This window comes from Scyliorhinus canicula, chromosome 11 (assembly GCF_902713615.1).
Source record: "Scyliorhinus canicula chromosome 11, sScyCan1.1, whole genome shotgun sequence".
Classification (NCBI taxonomy): Eukaryota; Metazoa; Chordata; class Chondrichthyes; order Carcharhiniformes; family Scyliorhinidae; genus Scyliorhinus; species Scyliorhinus canicula.
Window position 1 is genome coordinate 143,201,933 of NC_052156.1, and position 22,838 is coordinate 143,224,770.

Sequence of the window (22,838 nt, forward strand, 5' to 3'; positions counted from 1 at the left end):
CACAGACAGTGACCCAGAGCCGGGATCGAACCTGGGACCTCGGCGTCGTGAGGCAGCAGTGTTACCCACTGCGCCACCGTGCTGCCCGTTTCTTGAATATTCTGACAGGTGATCAAAGGTTTGATCAAAATGGTAGGTTTTAGAGAGCATCTTAAAGGAGGAGAGAGATGGAGAGAGGCGGGGCATTGCAGGGCTTAGGGCCAATAGTGATGCAATTGAAATTAGGGATGTACAACATGCCAGAAATGGAAGAGTATAGAGATCACAGAGAGTTGAAAGAACTACAGGAAATTATAGAGATGGGGGTGGGAGGGTAGGATTAGTGATGCCACAAAGGGATTTAAAATAAGGATGCAAATTTTAAAATCAAGGGTTTAAATTTTCCAGTCCTGCCTGTTGTGGGAAACAACGGGCAGGAGGGATCATTTGGCAGACCAGCAAATGGTCAGTTGACTTTGGACGGGATCAGAGAATACTGTCCAAGGTGTTGCAAGACTGGGAGCCATGGTAGGCCAAGGATGAAAGATGAGAAGTTGTCCAAGAGAAAATTAGAATAGTTAAATCTAGAGGTAACAAAGGCATTGATCCATGGATGCTTGATGGACATATGTCTTTAGGTTGAACAGGGGAAGTGCAGAATTCCAAAGTTTTTTTTAAATTTCTAATTAAGGGGCAATTTTAGCGTGTCCAATCCATCTACCCTGCACATCTTTGGTTTGTAGGGTGAGATCCATGCAGACACGGGGAGAATGGGCAAACTCCACACGGACAGTGACCTGGGACCATGATCGAGCCCAGACCTTGGAGCTGTGAGGCAGCAGTGCTAACCACTGTGCCACCATGCCGCCAGAGAAATTAAAATGTTACAAAGGAGAACACTCTGCTAGCTTTCGGACAGCAGAACCCAGGCTTTTCGGCTCCCAAGAGATCAGTGGAACTGAGTTTGATTGGCTGGTGTCCACTGGATTGGCCAAAAGGCCGTATTCTGCCCGGTAATAGGTGGTGATTGGATCCTGCCCGAGTGGGATGATTTTCATAGAGCCAGAGGAAGTCAGTTGGAGTCCTGAACACACAAATGAAATGACTCTCTCTCTCTCCTTTCCTCCTTTCTCTCTCTGTCGCGCTCCCTCTCTCTCTCTGGACTCCCGCGATTCTCTGGTCCCTGTGGCAGGGAGAAATGTGGGCACGGATCACTTGTGGTTTTTAACCAGCGTGGCCCTGTCGTGTTGGACCTCGAACTAGCGGTGGGCCAAAAGTGTAACCGCTGGTCCCACCGCAAGGTCCACCACATCAAGGCCATGCTGGTAGAGACCCTCCGGGCCCTTCCGAAAGCCATAACCCCTGATGATGTACTGCCTGCCCACGCCTCCTCTACCAGACCTGCCACTCCCATTCCCCCACCCCCTGACAGGGACCCCTGAAATAGGGAGATCTCCATCAGTGTATTCCAAGTATCAAGTGCATTTCAAGCACACAAGCATGTCATTTCAGTGAACTTACCTCTCTTTGATATTGTCAATGTTTACAAACATTGGGTTTCACCACTTGGGCGACTGAATCGTGAAGGTTCAAATGGATCAAAGCTGAAAATGGTTTGTAGGAGCTGTCAATCACTGACCACTACTCAAAAGCTATGAATGGCCGGCAGATAATAGATCTGTGGGAACCAGACGCAGGCACAGCTGCTCTCCTTCGAGGAATGGACATGTGGAGCTGCAAGGTAAATATTACAGCTGTAATGCTTCCCACTGCCCCTGTCTGGACTGTTCTCCAGCTTCCTGACAGGGGTCCCTTTTCTGGGGGGGACGGGCTGTGTTTAGGGGGGGGCCTGGGGAGGGGGTTTCTTTAGGCAGGGGGTCTCTGTGGGATGTACCCCTATTTTAGGGGTGCCGGTGGGGGGGTCTCCCTATTACAAGGTTCCCGGGGGGAGTGTTTCGGGTTACCCCCGCACTTGGGGGTGCGGGGTGGCTGCTGTGCAGTGGGGAAGGGGGAGTCACGGCCTATTTGTGGTGGGTGGGTGCGGGGCCTATTTGCGGTGTGGAGGGAGGGGGCGGCCGCGGGTCCATGCTATTGGGCCTCCTGCTCAAGACAGCAGCCCGATTGCAGGATTCCAAGGGGATCGTAAAACTGGAGCAATTCAGCTCCGGCGGGAGAACATTGTCTCCTAAACTGAGAATTATGCCCCTTATCTTTAAGAATCAAAATGGATCCCAGGAAAGAAGGGAGACAGAAAGCAGGAAATCATTGACCAGTCAGCCTAACGTCATTGGGGAAATTGCTGGAATTTTAAAGAGAGAGCAGCAGCACATATATAATAATAATAATCATTATTATTGTCATAAGTAGGTTTATATTAACACTGCAATGAAGTTACTGTGATAATCCCCTTATCGCCACACTCCATTGCCTGCTCGGGCAATTGAGGGAAAATTTAGAATGTCCAAAATTACCTAACCGTACATCTTTTGGGAATTGTGGCAGGAAACCGGAGCACTTGGAGGAAACCAACACAGGCACAGAGAGAATGTGCAGACTCCGCACAGACAGAGATACAAGCCGGGAATCGAACCTGAGACCCTGGCGTTGTGAAGCAACAGTGTGGAAATTCATAATACTATAAGGCAAAGTCAACATGGTTTTGTTAAAGGGAAGTCATGTTTGACAAATTTAGTAGAGTCTGTTGAGGATGTAACAAGCATGGTGGATCAAGGGGAATTAATAGATGTAAAAGGCAAGATTCTCTGTTGGTTGATGCCGGAATTGGGAAACGCAGTTGGGTGCAGAATTGTATTTGATGCCGAAATCGTGGCGAGTGCCGGTTTCACGCCAAATCACAATTCTCCAGTGCCTCGAGAGTGGCGTCAATGCATTCCACTCCGCCCATACAGTAAACACCGTTTGCATATCATTACTGGTATTCTCTGCGGCCTGCACGATTCTCTGCCTCCACTAGGGGAATTTCTGACGATGAGGTTCATTGCTTTTAAAAATCATGAAACAGGTGCCATGGCTGCTGAGGGCGAGAGAGTGGGTACGGAAAGTGTCTAACATCGCCATAGTTTGCTAATAGTTGTGCCGCTGGCCAGGGGGCTCCAGCCAGGGCCGGGGGCAATAGCGGGGGTGGCCAGGAGGTGGGCTGTGGGGTCAGGGTGGACGGGCATTGAGCACCATTGCCGCAGCCTGCAAGGCAGCTATGCAGTTGTGCATGCCGCTGACAGCCCACTGTGAACTTAGGCCCATGGATCATATGGGTGTCCCCCCAGGCCTCCCCCCTAGGTGCCCTCTGGCCCCAGTCAACCTATAAGTGGGATGAATGCACTCCAGCACAACCAGTGCCATCCTGTTGGCTGGGATAAGTGTGAGTGGGGAATGAAGTGTGTATATGCGGCTGCAGTTTGTCAGCCTCCTGAGTGTCAATCACGGACCTGGCGAATCCATCACCGTTTCTCATTGGAATAGATTGTGTTCCATGTGGCACTGGTGCTAGCCCCTCAACTGAATCGCTGAATCGGTCCAGGTGCAGCACCAGTTTTGCAGTCATGGAAGTCCATGAATCCTGCTCTGGCATCAACACTTAGTCTCAGGAACAGAGAATTCCGCCAAAATTATTGGATTTCAAAAAGGCATTTGATAGGGTGTCACATAAAAGGATACTGTACAAGATTTGAAAAAATATGGGGCAAGATATGGATAGAGAACAGGCTGAATATCAAGTAAAAGAGTAAAGATAAATGGGTCATTTTCAGGATGGCCAGCTGTAACTAGTAGAGTGCCACAGGAATCAGTGCTGAGGCCTCACCAATATGATTCAACGAAATGGAACAGAGTCCCATAGCGAGTGTATTTAGCGGCTCACTGGACCGAAAAGCACATAGCTATACAACACGGCTTGTGGTGTATAATGGGCCTCAGCAGGGAATGCGTGGCTGAGGTTGCACATAGCACCATTTTACGTGGCCATTATTTAACCGGCTCACACCGCCTCGCGAGATTCAACGCAAAATCGTGAGTCATTGCAAGATGAATACTTTTTGATAAATTTGCATATTAGAGTGAGGCAGTAAGCCTTACTCTAATATGCAAATTCCCGAGGTACCTGAGGCTTCAGGATTCAATCTCATCACCTCGGGTTCTCGGGTGAGCGCCGTTTGGTACTGGTCCCTAGAAACGGGGAACCAGATGGAACAGCACTCGTGGAGATCTCCAAAGGGATTGGAGGATCCCAGCTACATGCCCTTTGGGCAGAGTGGTGCCCTGGGTACCCTGGTGGTGCCACATGTGTGCCAGCCTGGTAGGGGCACTGCCAAGGTGGCATTCTTTGTAGCGCGATTGGGCTGGGGTTGCCCAGTGTGGGCCAGGGGACAATCCCACATTGTGTTCGGGCTGAGGAGAGGTCAGGGATTCTTTTGGGGGCCTCTGCGATCGGGACACCAGTTTTAAATGGTGTCCCGACCTTTCGCTACAACGGGGAGTTCCGGAGAGCGGAGCTCTTCATCGTAAAAAAATGGGGCCATGTGCAGCCCCGGCTGCACGTTTCCCGTTCAAGGCCCCTTATTCAAAGCGAGTCGCAGTGAATAATCACGTGTTTCTCGGCACTGCGGGTGCCGGGAGAAATGCAGCTAAACACGCACGTTCGGGGACTTTGTTCCGTTTTGGGAAGATTGGGCCCCAATTGTGGGCTAAACCCGTGAGAAACTCCCCACAATCCAAAAAAGCGTTGAAGTGTTATTGAATAGCGGGGGGGGGGGGGGGGGGGGGGGGGGGGCGGGGGGGACCTGCCAGAAACTCCCGCCCAAGTAAACTTAGGAATTACTGGGGAGAATCGTGCCCTTTATGTTTTCCAGAAGCACTTCGATATAGCACTTGGGGCGAAGGGCATCAAAGGATATGGGGGAAGGTGGATTAGGCTATTGAGTTGAATGATTGGCCATGATCATAATGAATGGAAGAGCAGGCTCAAAGGCCAGAATGGCCTCCTCCTGCTCCTGTTTTCTATGTTTCTAATCACTGCTCACACAACCATTCCAGCTGTTGATCAACCACTGTGTGAAGACATCTTCATAAAATTTACAGTGCTGAAGGAGGCCACCTGGCCCATCGAGTCCGCACCGGCCCCTGGAAAGAGCATTCAACCCAAGCCAACACCCCCACCCCATGCCCGCAACCCCACTCAACCTTTTTGGACACTAAAGCTAATTTATCACGGCCAATCCACCTAACCCACACATCTTTAGACTGTGTGAGGAAACCGGAACACCCGGAGGAAACCCACGCAGACACGGAAAGAACATGCAGACTCTGCACAGACAGTAACCCAAGCCGGGAATCGAACCTGGGACCCTGGAGCTGTGAAGCAACTGTGCTAACCACTATGCTACCATGCTGTCCTTTCCTGATGCATGTCTGGACTGCATCATCCGGAATCTGCGTTCCTTTTGTATTTCAGCCCCGGTTCATCTGAAAGTGTTCTTTTAGTTTATTTGATTAAGTATCTCTCTTAAAGGTCCCTACTGAAGACATCTCTTTTCAAGATCAGGAAACCGAGCTGGATGGGATGTAAAATATGATGTTAAAAAATTAGTTCATATGGGATGCATGTTGGTGCAGTGGTTAACACTGCTGCCTTGCGGCGCCGAGGACCCAGGTTCGGTCCTGGCCCCAGGTCACTTCCCGTGTGGAGTTTTCACATTCTCCTCGTGTCTGTGTGCATCTCACCCCAAAACCCAAAAGATGTGCAGGGAAGATGGATTGACCATGCTAAATTGCCCCTTAATTGGAAAAAAAAAGAATTGGGTATTTTAATTTTTTTTTAAATTAGTTAATTAAGTCTTATATGTTTTTCCTTTTACATATATGTGATGTTTCAGAATTACAAGAACAAATAGAAAACAGCTTACAGCTTGTGCGCCTACACTTCACAAAGGGATCTCTATAGTTGAGAGATTTAGCCTGTGGACATGCTGCCAACAAGAAACTGCTTTTCTGACTGTAGATTGCCTTCATGTGATCCATATGTATTCACTCATAAATGATAGATGACTTCTGCTGTCACTCAGTGATGCAGTTTCCTCCCTCAGTAATTCCCTCCACTCCGACATCCATCCAAAAAGACTTAAAACATATTTCATATCTTCAGGATTGTATGAAGCATTTCACACCAAATGTACTTGCTGTTGTCATGTAGACAGATGCAACAGCCAATTTACACACAGAAACAGTGGTGAAATAAATTGTGATGTCGGTTGTAGGATAAATAATTGACTGGGAGCCCAGCAGAACTTCATAATCTTCTTTATACCTGGGCCTCAGTTTAACATCAGACGAAAAATATTTTTCTAACGCGCTGAAGACCACTGGCAGCTAGATTTGTAGGAGTCTTGACTGTGAGTAGGCTGACCACTCAGCATACTCCTAAAGGCCAATGATGCACATGTGGCAATTGGCAAAGCCCCAGTCATAATCTCATCATACACAGTTGCTTTAAACGTTGCATTTACTATTCCAGGGTAACTGGGAACAGGTGAAACTTGCACGTGTAGGGTCATCCACAATTGCCAACTGCGCCTAGTTGTTGAAATAGGATGAAATCAGTTGCAAGGCTAGTATTTACAGCATAACTTCCGAATATAAATGGGGTTGTGGAGTTCTTCAGCTCTCCCTGCTTTGTTGTGATCAGAAAGATATTTCTTCTTCCGGGATTTCAGTTGTTTTTGAAGCTTTACAATTTGTCACTTTAATGCTGTTGAATGTATTTCACCTTGATGATTCATGTGGTGGTTCTCCACATCTTTTATCATGTTAGCTGTTCCTGTCTACTAGCTAAGGTTTGATCTTGACCACAAGTTACGTGGACTTCACTTTTACATAGAATCACAGGGACATAGAATGTACACAACAGTCCAAGTGGTCAATGCCAGTGTTCATGCTCTGCTCGAGCTTCCTTCCACTCCTATTTTTTTCACAAGGATTCCAATTAATAATGTGCCTCATAGCCACTTGTGCACTGTAGTTGCTGTTGTAATGCCAATTTCTGCACAGAAAGATCTCACAAATCATATTCTTCATCATTTGTGTTAGAAGCAACAGTGTTTGTCTGTTTTAATTATAATTCAAACCATCTTCTCACCAATTAGTTTAACTTCTGAAATCAACTCAGATAATTTTCCAAACTAAACTTCACTTTCAGGATGGTACGGTGGTGCAGTGGTTAGCACTGTTGCCTTACGACGCCAAGGTCCCAGGTTCGATCCCGGTCCCAGGGTCACTGTCCGTGTGGAGTTTACACATTCTCCTCGTGTCTCCGTGGGTCTCACTCCCACAACCCAAAGATGTGAAGGGTAGGTGGATTGGCTATGCTAAATTATCCTTAATTGGAAAAAATTATTGGGTACTCTAAATTTAGGATAAAAAATAAACTTCACTTTCATCTCCCCATATATGCCTCCAGTAGCATTTTCCATTTCTTTCCTAATTCTGTTCAACAGACTCACAAAGTTATAGCTTGTTTATTAAAAGCAAAAGCAGAATCAAAATGTAATTTCTGTTTATATAGAGGGACTCATTGGCAACACGTTAAAAATGGAAATCATACTCTGGTTGTCTTTATTTTGTTGCATGTGGAATATAGTCATGAATGACTTATTCAGATTCTTCTGTTTAAATAGTTTACTTAAATTTTTCTGTGCAGAGTTATTGAATTCCATGGTTACTAGAATTATTTCACTTTTGCTCAATGTTTCTACTTTTAACATTGTAAAGGAAGGCACGGTAGCACAGTGGTTAGCATTGTTGCTTCACAGCACCAGGGTTCAAGCCCCGTTTGGGTCACTGTCTGTGAGGAGTCCGCACGTTCTCCGGGTGCTCCGGATTTCCTCCCACAAATCCCGAAAGACATGCTTGTTAGGTGAATTGGGCTTCTGAATTCTCCCTCAGTGTATCCGAACAGGCGCTGGAGCGTGGCGACTAAGGGATTCTCACAGTAACTTCATTGCAGTGTTAATGTAAGCCTACTTGTGACAATAATAAAGATTATTATTAAGGAAGATTATAAAACAGAAGACTCTGCCACCTTGTGGCAATTATCTGGAATTGCACTTCAATTGAAATCCGTTTGCGTGTCAAAAAACCCCGCCATTTATATAGCACTTTTCAGGACCACAGGATAACCTAAAGGCTTTACAGCCAATTAAATACTTTTAAAGTTTAGTCACTGATGTAGAGAAATGTCAGTCTTGAGGTTGGGAAACGTGATTTATTAATGGGTGTCCTTGGACAAAATCAAGAGGAATGGGGGACGGGGGGGGGGGGACGAGTGTGGAGGATTAACTCTGGCAGAGACTAATGGGTCTATAATACTCTTTATTATCATCACAAGTAGGCTTACATTAACGCTGTACTGCTGTGCTGCCCAGGTCTAAGGGTGTGAGGTGGAAAAAGGGGACAAAAATAAGTGGAATATAGCACTTTCCGTGTCCTCAGTCTACCCAAAAAGCGTTTCTACAGAAGCAAAATACTATGGATACTGGAAGCACAGTGCCAGGGTCCCGGGTTCGATTCCTGCTTGGGTCAGTGAGCTGAGTCTGCATGTCCGTCACCCCCCCCCCCCCCCCCCAATGTCTGCATGTCCGTCACCCCCCCCCCCCCCCAATGTCTGCATGTCCGTCACCCCCCCCCCCCAATGTCTGCATGTCCGTCCCCCCCCCCCCCCCCAATGTCTGCGTGGGTACCTCCGGGTACTCCGGTTTCGTCCCACAAGTCCCGAAAGACATGCTATTAGGTAATTTGGACATTCTGAATTCTCCCTCTATGTACCCAAACAGGCGGAAGAATGTGGTGACTAGGGGCTTTTCACAGTAACCTAATTGTAGTGTTAATGTAAGCATACTTGTGACACTAAGAAAGATTATTATTAAATCTGTAATTAAAATGTGCTGTGTATTTCCCGCATTCATTTTTGTCCCAAAGTAACTCAGCCAATTAAATACTTTTGAAATATAATCATTTTTGGCATATAAGGCAGTTTGCACACAAGAACATCCTATGTGAAAGTGCTCAGGTTAAATGCATTCAAATGTGGGCATGGCACATCATGGAAAGGAAAATGCAGGTTCACGTCCACAATCCAAAGACATGCTTGTGGTTCTAGCGAGAATGGAAAGGGGGTAGCAGAGGGCAAGTCCCTTCGCATTTCCTTCATAGATCTCCTAACAGTTTGTGGGCAAAGAAAAATGGCAGACGCCCGGATCTACCGGGTGTGTTAACTACTTGCTTGGCTGTAAACTGAGCAATGATGGATGAAACTATTCCAATTTGCAATGAAACAGGTGGAAATGATTGACTTGAGCTTGGCAATAAATCATACAAGGTATTTGTAATGGAGACGACCACAACACAGAAGCATAACAAAAGTATAGTCAGTTTTGGGAATTGTCTCCTTAGATGAGCGGAATTGTGTAACAATATTGCCAATGGCTGCTGTTCCGTGAGGGCACCTTTTTTATGCGATTAACACTCTTAGGAGGTCGGGGTGTTATTCTTCCCAGCCGGCTTCTGCACCGTGCACTCTTGACTAGCTCTAATTCCCATTCATTTCCGGCATCACTGCAACATTTCCGCTCACTCCCTGGACTGTGGAACATTGGGAATCTTTCTAAGCAACAAATCCAACATGTCGAATCTCTTCGAGAGTGAAGACTGATATTAGTGTTTGAATATTGTACCGCTCCAGTGTTTGGGACTCGTTCTATGTGGCTGTTTAATTTTCATTGGAGGTAAATGAGGGGAGAGGCTAGGACCTTGTAGAAGGGCTGTCTGTGCTTTCACTCTTTCCGTTGTCGTTGCAGAGGACTTTGGCGAGCCGATCCCGTTTAATTTATGTCACTCCCCTGTGGAATAAATCTTTTACACTTTAACCATTTCCCGCAGTTGGGACGTTTCTTTTGTGGGAGGGGGCAGCGGTTGTCGGCCTGTCTGCAGTGAGAGTGTCGCTGTTGGTGGTGCCTGGGACAAAGTGGGACGACCGGAGGTAACAGCAACACGGCGCCGTCCAGAGACTGGAACGCCTCTGTCTGCACAGGACTTCAGGCATCGCCCATCTCCATCCCAAAGCAGATTTAATGCGTTTGCCATGGCGCTTCTTGGTCCCTGAAAAGAGCATGCGAGGTGGCTAACAATTCATTAACTAGAGAAGCTGTGCCTCTGAGACAATCCCTCCATTGTGTCGAGATGATTTAGATAGCAACGATTTCAATGTCCCAAGATTCTTGTCACGTATCACCATCCTTAATCATTTTGCCAAGAATCCATGGATTATCTCTTTAAAATGAGCTCTTAAGTTAAACCTTGCTTAAAGGCGTGAAGTGCACAAACCAGGACGGATAGTGTGTAATAGGCTTCTGACAGGATATCTTCAGCTCACGTTCTGAATAGTGAAAAATCATTTGACATTTCTTATCCATGTAAACTCCAAGCATTATTGCCACGTTCTTTTTTTTTGGGTGGGGGGGGGGGGGGGGGTGGAATGGTAGTAGCCACTTCTGTCCAAAGGCTGCTGCTGAGATTAAGCTTTGTTTTAGAAAAATAGATGCAAAGAGCCAGGGGAAGTCCAGCTTTTGGGTAAAGAGGCCGCACAATTAAACCAATGGGAGCGATTGATGTCACTGAACCTGGGAAAGTGCCTAAAACAGACCGGAATTTGTGCTAGTATTTTCCATTCGGGAGAATGGTGAGGTTGTGTGAAATCCTTCAGATTTTAATTATGACTAGAGATTTTTAAAAATCTTTTAATTTGTCTCTTTAAACCCATCTTTAAATCGCCCTCTATTTTGCTTGCTGTATATGGTTTTACATTGAATTCATTATTCTAACTTGCACGACCTGGTTTAGACTGTGCGTGCCTCAGGCTGATTTGTTCAAGATATATGCGGTTGCTTTCCCTGTTGATTTGATTTGTCACGTGGCTGAGGTAGAGTGAAAAGTATTGTTCTGCATACTGTCCAAGCATGAAAAAATATAGGACATACCATATACAATGTAAATACATAAGACATAGGTTGAAATACACAGGGTGTAGTGTTACTCAGTAGAGAAGATGCCTGGAGATCAGTCGATCAACATGAGGGTCATTCAGGAAGGAGTCTGGTAACAGCAGGGAAGAAGCGGTTTTTGAATCTGTTAGTCCATGTTCTCAGACTTTTTGCATCTCCTGCCCGATGGAAGAGAGAATAACCCGATGGGAGGGGTCTTTGATGATGAAGACTGCTGCAATGTTTCAGGATTTAACATGCAGAAGCCCACAAATGTCTGTGGGGAGGTGTAAGTAATGAACGTGAGCACAAAATACAAGCCAACAACATTATGGTTTGAAAATAATTAATCTTTTTATATCTTGTTTTACAGATGATGGAAATGCTTAACATAGAGGAGGTATGTATCTTATAAATATGATTTTTCAGACTGAGGAGCTTGGCAGTCTTTTGCTATCCTTATGTTTGCACCAGTCTGATGACAACACCAAAACAGAATGTGTGCATGGTTAATCTGGAAGATATTATTTGCCAGTGCAGAGGTCTTCTCAACCTGTTTACGTACAGTACAAGCAAAATCAGCAATTTGCTGGACAATTTGTTCCATCAGTGAAATTGCTAATGATAAATGATTGGCATCATGTTTGCAGTACCAAGGAAGTGTTACACTATCAGAGGTGCCTTCTTTCATTCGAGATATTAAACCAAAGACCCATTAACTCGAAGGTGGACGTAAAAGATCTTGCACACTATTGAAGAGAAGCTGGTATCCTGACCAATATTTCTCTCTCAATCGACATCATAAAAACAGATTATCTGGTCACTATCACACTTGTTGCTTGCTGTGGACATATTGGTGCCAAATTTCCTTCATCAGTGATTACATTTCAGTAGAACCTAGTTGGTTGTCAAGTGCTTTGGGATGTCCTAAGATAGTGAAAGCAGTTATAAAAATTTAAATCTTTGTTGACTCAATTGAAAATGCATGGCACATGGATTTATGACATTGTATCACTTATAATTGGCATTTTCTGGACAAGGATAATTTACATATCCAGAAGATTTGCCAAACATTTTAAAATGGACAGTGCCCCATTAAGTATTTTGCATTTAATTCTCCCTATATTAGAAATACATCAGCAGCAGGGCCTCTGGAGGCCTCAGGCTTTGAAGGGACTTCTTGAGTCATAAAACAGTGACAACAAACATAGTTCGATGCTGTTATCTGTCCTTTTAGCTTCTCACCTCTTCCATGGCTCGGAGTAGGATGGGATATGTACATACGTGAGTGTGCCATACGTACTTCTATATCTTAAAAAATAGATTGTAAAACTGCTTCAAGCAGCGGTTGTGCAATACTGCCTGAGGCTTTGCTGCTGTGAGGGTTCATCACGTTTGCATTCTAGGATAGATTCTGTAGCAACTGACCAAGATAAAAACAACTGCATGCACAAAGTTTCTCAGTGATGTTCCCTGATTTTGTGCTTGGCCAGAGTAGGTACAGATAGTAGTATACATTTTTTAAAAAAACATTGCAAGTTCCTGCTCGTGGCCAGATAAAATGATTGCAGCTGGATGCAGAGGTTGTCTTCATATTGGTACCTGGGATGGTCTTGATTTTGGAGTCATGGCAGAAACCCACATTTTGAGGATGATGAAGAGGCAAAACAGGATGGGTACTGTGCCAAAAAGACAAGCCTGTTTGAACATCTGGTTTTGGCATGCAATGTTGGTTCAATTAGCTGTAACTTGAACTTGCATGGAGACACACAAACCCGCAGGTTTAGTACGCTGAGTACATGCATGGAACAGTAGGTGCGGGCTCCTTGTGCTCACTTCCAATGTGGGAGAAATTTTACTTCCACTAAAGTTGGAGAGTGTGCTGGCTGACACACAGCAGCACATTTCAGGATGGCTCAGGAACCAAGGGAACAGACACTCACATTCTTGCAACTGAGGTTCTGGTGGAGGTTCAGCGTAGGAGTGGGTGAGGAATCTGCCTCACCTTCCTGCAGCAGCTGATGCTGCTCTGTCTGGGCTTACTAGATTGGTTTCTTCTGATGATTCCTGTAAGGTGTCTAATAAGTAAAATCCTCACAGAATTTCCAGAATAAAGGAGTGTTGAAGACTTAAATTATCCCAGAATTGTGTTTCAGATGTTCTATTCAAATCTCTGCCAGCAAGCAAACAGTATAGATAGGTGCTTGGTAGTACAGAACTTGAGAATTGCTGAAGAGAGACATGTTGCCAAATTTCTTTGTCTGGTACTCAAGACAAATGCCAAATTTCAAACTATTACAATTTATTGTACAGGAGAAAGGGATGGTGATTGGTTGACAAGTCGAGTGATTGGCCAAGGCTTTGCCATGGAGAAAGCAACCTGCAAGCTCCCTAGGAATTAAAAAAGGCCCAAAGCTTGAACACATTCTTTTTGTTTGCAGAGAATTAGCCTTTTGTGTATGAATGTATGGACCTAGCAAGTGTAAACTTTACAAGCTGAACTGATTCGGAAATTGGTTGTTTGTGTAGGTATTAATGCACTTGGGAGGTCTTACTTTTACATAAAAGGTGACACTACTTAGTTCTCAAAATCCTCTGTAATTACACATTTACTCCGAGAAGACATTATTGAGCAGTGACAAGTAATTTAATTGGCAATCACCTGTTTAACAGTTCTCCAGGTGGCTGTTCCTGGTGCAAGTATCTACTCTTAACAAGATGCCTTTGTACTAAACCACAAACTGGTATTTCAGATTAAGAACCCATTTGGAAGCTTTTTGTAACTAAAATTCCAAGGAAAATCACCCTCTTCCATTTATATACGACTGTCAATTACATCAGTGTATCCCAAAGTGCTTCACAGCTAATGAAGTATTGTTATATCAGTAAATACCACAGACAGTTTGCATACATCAAAATCCTACAACAGCAGCAAGATAGAGGAAAGTTTGGGGAAGCTGAATGAAGAGGATAAATGGGGGAGGCAGTGGAGTAGTGGCATCGTCACTGGACTAGCAATCCAGAGTAATGTTCTGGGTACCAGGGTTCGAATCCTGCATGGTGAAATTTGAATTCAACAAATATCTGGAATTAGTCTGAAGGTGACCATGAAACCAGTGTCGATTGTCATAACCCATCTGGTTCACAAATGTCTTTTCGGGAAGTATATCTGTTGTCCTGACCTGGTCTGGCCTACTTGCAACTCCAGATCCACAGCAATGTAGTTGACTCAGCTGGTCCAGCCAGCGACCCCCCCCATTCCATGAATAAATACATTTTAAAATACTGACCAGGACACCTCCCTGCTCTTCAAATTATGCTGGAGGATATTTTATATATGCTGGTGATGGCAAGAGGATTTCAATTTGATGTCTGACCCGATTGTGTTCAAGATTCTGGAGAACCTCTTCTAACTCAAGAGTCTAGATGTTTTTTTAAAAATGTATTCATTCATGAAATGTGGGCAATGCTGACTAGGCCTTTTATTGCCCATCCTTAATTGCCCTTAAAACAGTATTGCTGTGGAGCCTTCTTGGAACCACTGCACCCATCATGCTATTAGGGAATTCCAGGATTCTGATAGAGCTTAAAGGAACAGCAATATAGTTCCAAGTCAGGATCATGTCTGAGACTTGGGAGGGTGGCGGTGCTCCTCTGCTGCTCTTGTAGGTTTTGGAAGGTGCTGTTAAAGGAGGCTTGGTGAATTGCTGCTGTGGATAGTGCAGATAGTACGCATTCTGCCACTGTATCTGTGGTGGAGGGTGTGAATGTTTAATGATTGCTACCCCTCTGGTCAAGACTGGTAATGACATTGTAGGACAATAACTTTCCTCTCCCAAAGGGTTGTTACCAGAAAATTGCCAATGCAGAAAATCTCAACTAGAACACCAGTAGCCAGCAAACATTCTTGATACAGGTTAAATACCCCAAATGATCAAAAAGATCACTGTTGGGAGTTCACAGTACAATTGAAGTAAAATATAATGAAATGATAAATTCAAGTGGGGAAAAAGACAGCTGTACTGGCAAATTGGCAAGTGGATTGGCTGTAAGTGCGCAGTGTAAGGGGCAGTGTGCGAACGTGTGGAAGAGGAGAAAGTTAGGATCTACATTGTGATTAATGTAAGAATTCCAGATGTATTGTATTATATGTATTTGGTGCAGTTAAAATGCTGGTGCTAGTGTGCGAGACTGCTGCAGTCCTGCTATAAAATAGATCCTAGTTTGAAAGGCAGATATATTTTGGGAGCAGGGGTGCAATTAACACATCATAAAAAGTTTAAGCTAATGGAATGTGGTTTTGATTAAGGAGATTCTCTGTGGAGTTAATCAGATTTCAGCTTGGTGAGATGTCAGTGCTGGGGGGAGCAACAGCATCAGGCATTTTGCAGAAAGCAGTTCAGTTGTGAACTGAATGAAGCTGTCACCAGAGCGAAGCAGTTTGCTCTCATGGCGGTTCAGTTAAAAAAGTTTTTAAAAGTTAAAAAAGATCAGTGCAGACTTGTCTGAGAACAAGGGGAGCTGAAACAGCTTCTGAAGATATACAGCCAGTTTCTGCATGGTTCTGTCAAGAGTCAGATCTGGTCTTTAAAGCAGTGTCAAAAGATCTCTTTTTCTCAAACACAATCTCTTTAAAGCAGGTATTCCCATGTGCTAATGGTAGTTTAACAGTGGATTGAGAGCTGAGATGGTTTCCTTGTTTGAGTGGGAATAAAGATAGCAGCTAAGGGTACTGTATTGAACAGCATTGTTTAAGGGGCAACTACAAGTTATTTTCTGGTGTGATGTTAAAGATATTTCACAAAGGGTTATTAATAAAGTTTGTTTTAAGATACCATATCCATAATTATTTGTGTAATCACTCCTGGAGAGGGGTATCTTTTCCTCAGTTTTATAAAATTAAAATACAATATTGGGGTTTCTGTGCAGAATCCAAGCCATTGTTGAGGTCAGGCTAGGATTGTAATAACATAGTAAGGTAATACAATTCATGTAATCCAAATAAATGGTAGAGCTTCAGTCAAATGGAATGCCCCTATAATATGGGCGAAGCCATGGACAACTACTAGTGTCCTAGATAACCATATGTGCAGTAAGTATTGCCAACTGCAGAGACTTGAGCTCCAGGTTTCAAAGCTCAGGTGGCACCTGGAGTCACTGCGGTGCATTCACAAGGCTGACAGCTATGTAGGTAGCACGTTGAAAGAGGTGGTCACACTGCAGCTTAAGGGTCTAGAGGCAGAGGGTAATGGGTGACCACCAGGCAATCCAAGAGAACTAGGCAGGTAGTGCAGAAGTCCCCACGGCTCCTGCTCAGAAATCAGCTTTCTATTTTGAAAGCTGGAGAGAGTACTGGTACTTCAGAGTGCATGAACGGCTCGGCTGTACAAGAGGGGAGGAAGGAGGGAAGAACAACAGTGAAAGGGGATTAATTTGTTAGGGGACCAGACAGGCGTTTCGGTGGCCGTAGATGTGACTCCAGGAGGGTTATGTTGCCTCCCTGGTACCAGGGTCAAGGATGCCAGAAAGTGGCTGCAGGAATTATTTTGGGGGGTGGGTGAACAGCCAGAGGATATAGTCCACATTGGTACCAATGACTTAGGTAGGAAGTGTGATGGGGTCCAGCCACCAATATTTAGGGAGCTAGGCAAAACATTAGCAAGCAGGACCTCAAAAGGTAGTAATCTCTGGATTACTCCCAGTTCCACACAAACACGACAACAGAAATAGAAAGAAAATGCAGATATGAATATGTGGCTCAAAAGGTGGTGCAGGAGGGAGATCCCTGAGACAGGCTCTGGAGGAGGTGGCACTGTACAAGCCAGACGGGTTGCACCTGATGACAGCTGGGACAGAGTGTTTTGCTAGTATCGTCAGGGGAACTAACTCAACAGGGGGTGTGGGAACCAAGAGGAAATATGAGAGGAATACCAGGATGCACAAAATATTTGGGGGTTGTGGGGAAAGTGGGGGGGGTGGAAAAGGGAGAGAGAGAGAACAGAAAGTACTAGTATAGAAAATAGCAGGTTTAAGTCAAAATTATATCTAAATCAGAGTTACAGTGCATCAATGTGAAAGAACGAAAGAAAGCAAATAAGATTGGGAAGTTAAAAACATAGATTGCATTGTGAAAATAGGATTTGTGGTGATGAGAGAAACCTGGCTCAAGGAAGGCCATGATTGAGAGTTAAATATTCCTGGGTGCGAGGTGTTCAGGAAGGAAAGGGGGCCATAGTTGATTAGGGAGAGCATTGCAGTGCTGGAGAAAGAGGATGTCAGAGGATTCAAGGACATAATCAATTCGGCTATAGCGAATTCAAAAAAAAAGGGTGCAATTACAATGTTTGGTGTAGTCTATAGACTGCCTAGTGACAAGGATGTAGAAGAAAACAATTATAGAGATGCAAACATTAGAGTAGTTTCGATTGGGGGACTTGAATTGAATTAACCCGAATGTAGACTTGGGACAGTTGTAGTGTAAAGGGCAAAGAGGGGCAAAAAAAATTAACTAGAGCTTCCTGGATGAAAAAGGAGATAGAAATTAAGATAAGGAAGAAAAAGTGTGTTTATGACAGGTGTCAGGTAGAACATACAGTTGAGAACCAAGAGGATTATACAACGTTTTGAGGGGAGGTGCAAAAGCACATTGGAGAAGTGAAGTGGGATTGAGAAAAAAGTCTGGCAGCCATGATAAAGAGGAATCCCAAAGTCTTCTATAGACATATAAATAGTTTTTTAAAAAAAGGTAGAGTGATTAGGGATCGAAAAGCAGATTTATACATGGATGCAGGGGCAAAGCTGAGATATTAAATTGATACTTCCCTTTACTTAGATAGATGCTAACCAGGATATGGTGAGTTGAGGAAATTCTGTGCCTGGAAGTGTTGAATAGACAGCTGGTACTGCAAGCTGACAAGGCACCGGGACCAGATGAGATGCATCCAAGGACTTTGAAGGAAGCGAGTGGAAATTATGGGGATGCTGGTCATAATCTTCCAGTCTTAGAGACTCTGGGGAGCTGCCCGAGGACTGGAGAGATGCAAATGTTATGGCTTTGTTCAAAAAAGGTTCTAAGGTAGCTCTATCAATTACAGACCAGTCAGTTTATCATCAGCAGTGGACAAGTAAGAGCCAACATGGATTTCTAAAAGGGAAATAATGTTTAACTTGGAAGAGGTAACAGAAAGGGTCAATGAGGAATATGCTGTTGATGTGGTGTACTTGGACTTTGAGAAGGCATTCAATACAATGCTACACAATAGACTTGAGGAATAGCTCATGGAATTAGAAGGACAGTGGCAACATGGACACAAAATTGGCTGAATAATAGGAAGCAGAGTGTAAAGTGGTCAGTGGATATTTTTCAGGCTGTCAGAAAGTTTGTAGTGGTGTTCCCCAGGAATCTGTTTGGGACCCTTTCTTTTCCTGATATACACAAAGGATCTAGATCTTGGTGTACAGGAGACTATTTCAAAATTTGCATATTATACAAGACTTGGAAGTATTGTAAACTGTGAAGAGGACAGTGTAGGACTTCAGAAGGACATGGTCAAGTTAGGGGAGTGGCCAGATAGGCAAATGAGGTTCAATGCGGAAAAGTGCAAGATGACGCATTTTGGCAGGATTTATCATGGAGAGACAATATAAATAAAGGGTAAAATTCCTAAAGGGGTGCAGGAGCAGAGGTGCCTGGGTGACGTACATATATCATTGAAGATGGAGAGAACGTAAAATAGTATTCCGGTCCTTTTTAATAGGGACATAGAGCACAAGAGAAAGGTGATTATGCTGAACTTATACAAGACACTACTTAGACCTCAGCTGGATTATTGTGTACAGCACTAAACATCACACTATAGGAAGAATGTGAATGCACGGAGAGTGCAGATGTTTACAAGAATGGTTTCAGGAATGAGAAACTTCAGTTATGAGGATAGATCGGAGGTTGGTACTGTTCTCCATGGAGAGAATGCGGCTGAGGAGATGATGAAGATATTCAAAATTGTGAGGGGGCTGGAGAGTAGGTAGGGAGAAACTGTTCCTGCTTGTGAATGGACCAAGAGCAAGAGGGCACAGACTTACGGTGATTTACAAAAGCAGATGTGATGTGAGAATAACTTTTTCACATGGGTGGTTTGTATCTGGATTGCAATGTCTGGAAGGGTGGTGGTGGCGGGTCCAATTGAGGCATTCAAGAGGGCATTAGATGATTACTTGTACAGAAACAGTATGCACGTGTACAGGGTAAAGCCATAATGCTGGTTTGGAGAACCAGTGGGCCTCTTTCTGTGACATAACAATTCTGTGATAATATAAGCTTGGCTCCTTCTTCTGCATATGGCTCGGCACCCACTGCCTATACTGCGTGCTCAGAGAATGGCGAAGACCCCAAAGAAAACTGAAGCTTAAACCCATATTTGTGCACTGCATCAATTATAAATAGATCTCAGATATGCAAGTGTTTAGAACGATAGGTTGTTAGTCACACTATCTGTGTGGATGACATTTCCAGGCATTTTGTTAACCATACAAATATGTGGCATTACAGAAATAAAACAATGCAGTTTGTTTGAATAGTATTGGCCGTCAGGAAAACCCTGAATTATGTGTGAGGTCTAGGCAGCTAATTTTGTTCCAAGACAACAAAAAAGTAAAAGCATTGATAGTTTGCACATTTTGGTCAAAGCATGATAATTTGTCATTGATGTAGCTGAATTGATAGCTGTTCAAATTAAAACATCATAAATAGAATCGATTAGCTTGTAAATTGTTCCTTATTAAACAATTCGCCATAAATAAGCATCACAATTATAGAAAGATTAAGTGTCGTCTTTTTTTCTCCCACATTCCATCGAAAGTGGTCACACAAGGAAGTTTTATTATTCTGAATTATCCATTTCTCTGTTGAGAAACAGCATCAAGTGTTCACATTCATTATGGCACAGGTTCAATGCACAGTAAAGTTGACTCTACTCCACCCTATTAAAGTGCCTCAATTCCAACCTCTGAAGAATGGAAATCTCTGGACTAATGTCACCATTGTGCACCACCAATTGCTCTAGCCTGAGTGAGGTTGTTAATTTAGTACCAAGTTGATTAACAGGCATTTTTGCACTGCAGTCCCATATCCAACCTGTTCAAACTAATTTCATAGAATTAAGACAATAGCACAAAAATAGGCCATCTGACCCAACAATGTTGGCATTTATGCTGCACTGAGTCTTTGTGTCCTTAGTCACTCAGTACAACCCTCTGTTCCCTTCTGATCTAGCCTCTGCTTATATTGCATTTATACCATTCATCTCAATTACTTCCCATCAAGTTCCACATTCTCACCACTCTACGGGTAAAAGGTTTCTTCTTTCCCGATTTGATTTCTTGGTACCTTATATTGATGGCCTTCAGTTTTGCTATTCTATACAAATGAGCAAGTAGTGTTTCCATCAGAACCATCCATAATTGATTCAGTATAAAGACTGTACATCTATTAGGTCCCCCATCTCCTCTTTTCAAAGGAAAAGAAACCCAGCCTGTTCATCTCTGCTCAATGGGTATAACCTCAGTCCACATCCAAATGCAGATGACCTGGACAATATCCAGGCTTGGGCTAAAAAGCGGGAAGTAACATTAACAGATACACACACACAAATGCCAGACAATGACCATCTCCAAGAGAGGATCAAACTATTGCCCTTTGACATTCAGTGGCACTACCATCACAGAGTTCCCCACCATCAACATCCATATCATTGACTAGAAGCTGAAGTAGCATATAAATAAAAACGGTGGCTTCAAGAGCAGGTCAAAGGTTAGGAATACTACAGCGAGTAACTCGCTTCCTGACTCCCCCAAGACTGTCCACCATCTACAAGGCACAAGTTAGGAGTGTGATAGAATACTCTTCATTTGCCTGGATGAGTGAAGCTCAGACAACAGGACAAATCAGCCCACTTGATTGGTACCCCTTCTACAAACATTCAATCCCTATACCACGGCCGAATAGTGGCAGCAGTATGTACATTCTACCAGATGCAGGAACTCACCAAAGTTCCTCAGACAACAGGCTCTTGCGCACACCACCCTCTGGATGATCCCCTCCAAGTCACTCACCATTCTGACTTGGAGAAATATCACCGTTCATTCACTGTCACTGGGTCAACATCCTGGAACTCCCTCCCTAACAGCACTGTAGATGTACCTACACTTCAGGAACTGTAGCGGTTCAAGGCAGCACCCTCCCATGGGCAACAAATGCTGGCCTAGCCAGCGATACACCCACAACCCGTAGATGATTTAAAAATGAACAATGCCTGTATCCTCTTCAGTATCTTTAGCGGAAATAGTACCCTAGGCCCAATCATCTCCAGCTGCTTCATCAATAACCTACATTCCATCATAAAGGTCAGAAGTGGGGATCTTTGCAGATGATGGCACAATGTTCAGCATCATTTGTGACTCCTCAAATAACGAAGCAGTCCACGTACAAATGCAGCAAGACCTGGACAATATACAGGCTTGGGCTGTCAAGTACCAAGTTCCATTCACGCCATACAAGTGCCAGGCAATGACTATCTCCTACAAAAGAGGATCTAACCATCGCCCCATGACATTCAATTTGCATTACCATTGCTGAATCCCCCACAATCAACATCCTGGGGGGTTACCATTGATCAGAATCTGAAGCAGCCATATTAATATTGTGGCTACCAAGGCAGGTCAAAGGCAACGAATCCTACAGCGAGTAACGCATCTCCTGACCCCCCCCAAAGCCTGTCCACCATCTAGGCACAAGTCGGAGTAATGGAATACTCTCCACTCGCCTGGATGAGTGCAGGTCCAACAACACAAGAAGCTTGACACCATCCAGGGCAAAGCATCCCACTCGATTGCTCCCCCTTCCACATTCAAATCCTCTACCACCGACGAACAGTGGCAGCCGTGTACCAACTACAAGATGCACTGCAGTAACTCGCCAAGGTTCCTTAGACAGCACCTTCCAAACCACAACCACTACCATCTAGGACGATGGCAGCAGATATCTGGGAACCCCACACCCAGAGGTTCCCTTCCAAGTTACTCACCACCCTGATTTGGATATATAATCGGCATTCCTTCGCTATGGTTGGGGCAAAATCCTGGAACTCTCCCTAACAGCACAGTGGGTGTACCTACACCACAGGGATTGCGGCGGTTCAAGAAGGCAACTCCCCACCACCTTCTGAAGGGCAACTCGGGATGGCAATACATGCTGGCTTAACCTAAAAAAAAAATTATAATATAGCAGCCAGAACTGTACACAGTACTAAGTATGGTCCAAGAATATCTCTAGAAATTCCGTGTCTGCGGGGTCTCGCCCCATCCCAACCCCCACCCCTCCAACCCAAAAATGTGCAGGGCAGGTGGATTGGCCACACTAAATTGCCTCAATTGGAAAAAAACACTTAAAAATACTTCAGTATATCTCTATAGAAATAAGCCAATTAATCCAATTTAACATTGATTTTTCTAATTTTTTTGATCAAAAATATGACTTGTGCAAAATCTTTAATGTCATCTTCTAATTTGTTGCATCCTCAGTATTTATATTGTTATAAAAAATAACACCAAAATGTTCATATCATTTTATTAATTATGTTACACATTTTACAGAAGAATTACATTTTCCAATATAAATTAAGATCAAAATTTTTTTTTTCCAATTAAGGGGCAATTTAGCATGGCCAATTCACATAACCTGCACTTTTTGGGTTGTGGGGGTGAGACCCATGCAGACACGGGGAAGAATATGTAAACTCCACACGGACAGTGACCTGG

The 22,838-nt window shown here is 44.1% G+C and overlaps 1 protein-coding gene across 3 annotated transcripts in view; it reads left to right on the plus strand.

The window, feature by feature from the left end:
- lhfpl3 (LHFPL tetraspan subfamily member 3) overlaps window positions 1–22,838 on the plus strand; it is a 352,207-nt gene that overhangs the window by 325,724 nt on the left and 3,645 nt on the right. For 2 of the 3 annotated variants that reach the window (XM_038811597.1, XM_038811598.1), the window contains exon 3: window positions 11,398–11,424. In XM_038811597.1, the coding sequence (XP_038667525.1) occupies window positions 11,398–11,414 (17 nt within the window). In that variant the 3' untranslated portion in view covers window positions 11,415–11,424. Of the gene's footprint in view, window positions 1–9,460; window positions 9,771–11,397; window positions 11,425–22,838 lie in introns of those variants that run through there. The other variant, XR_005462319.1, reaches the window with a different exon arrangement.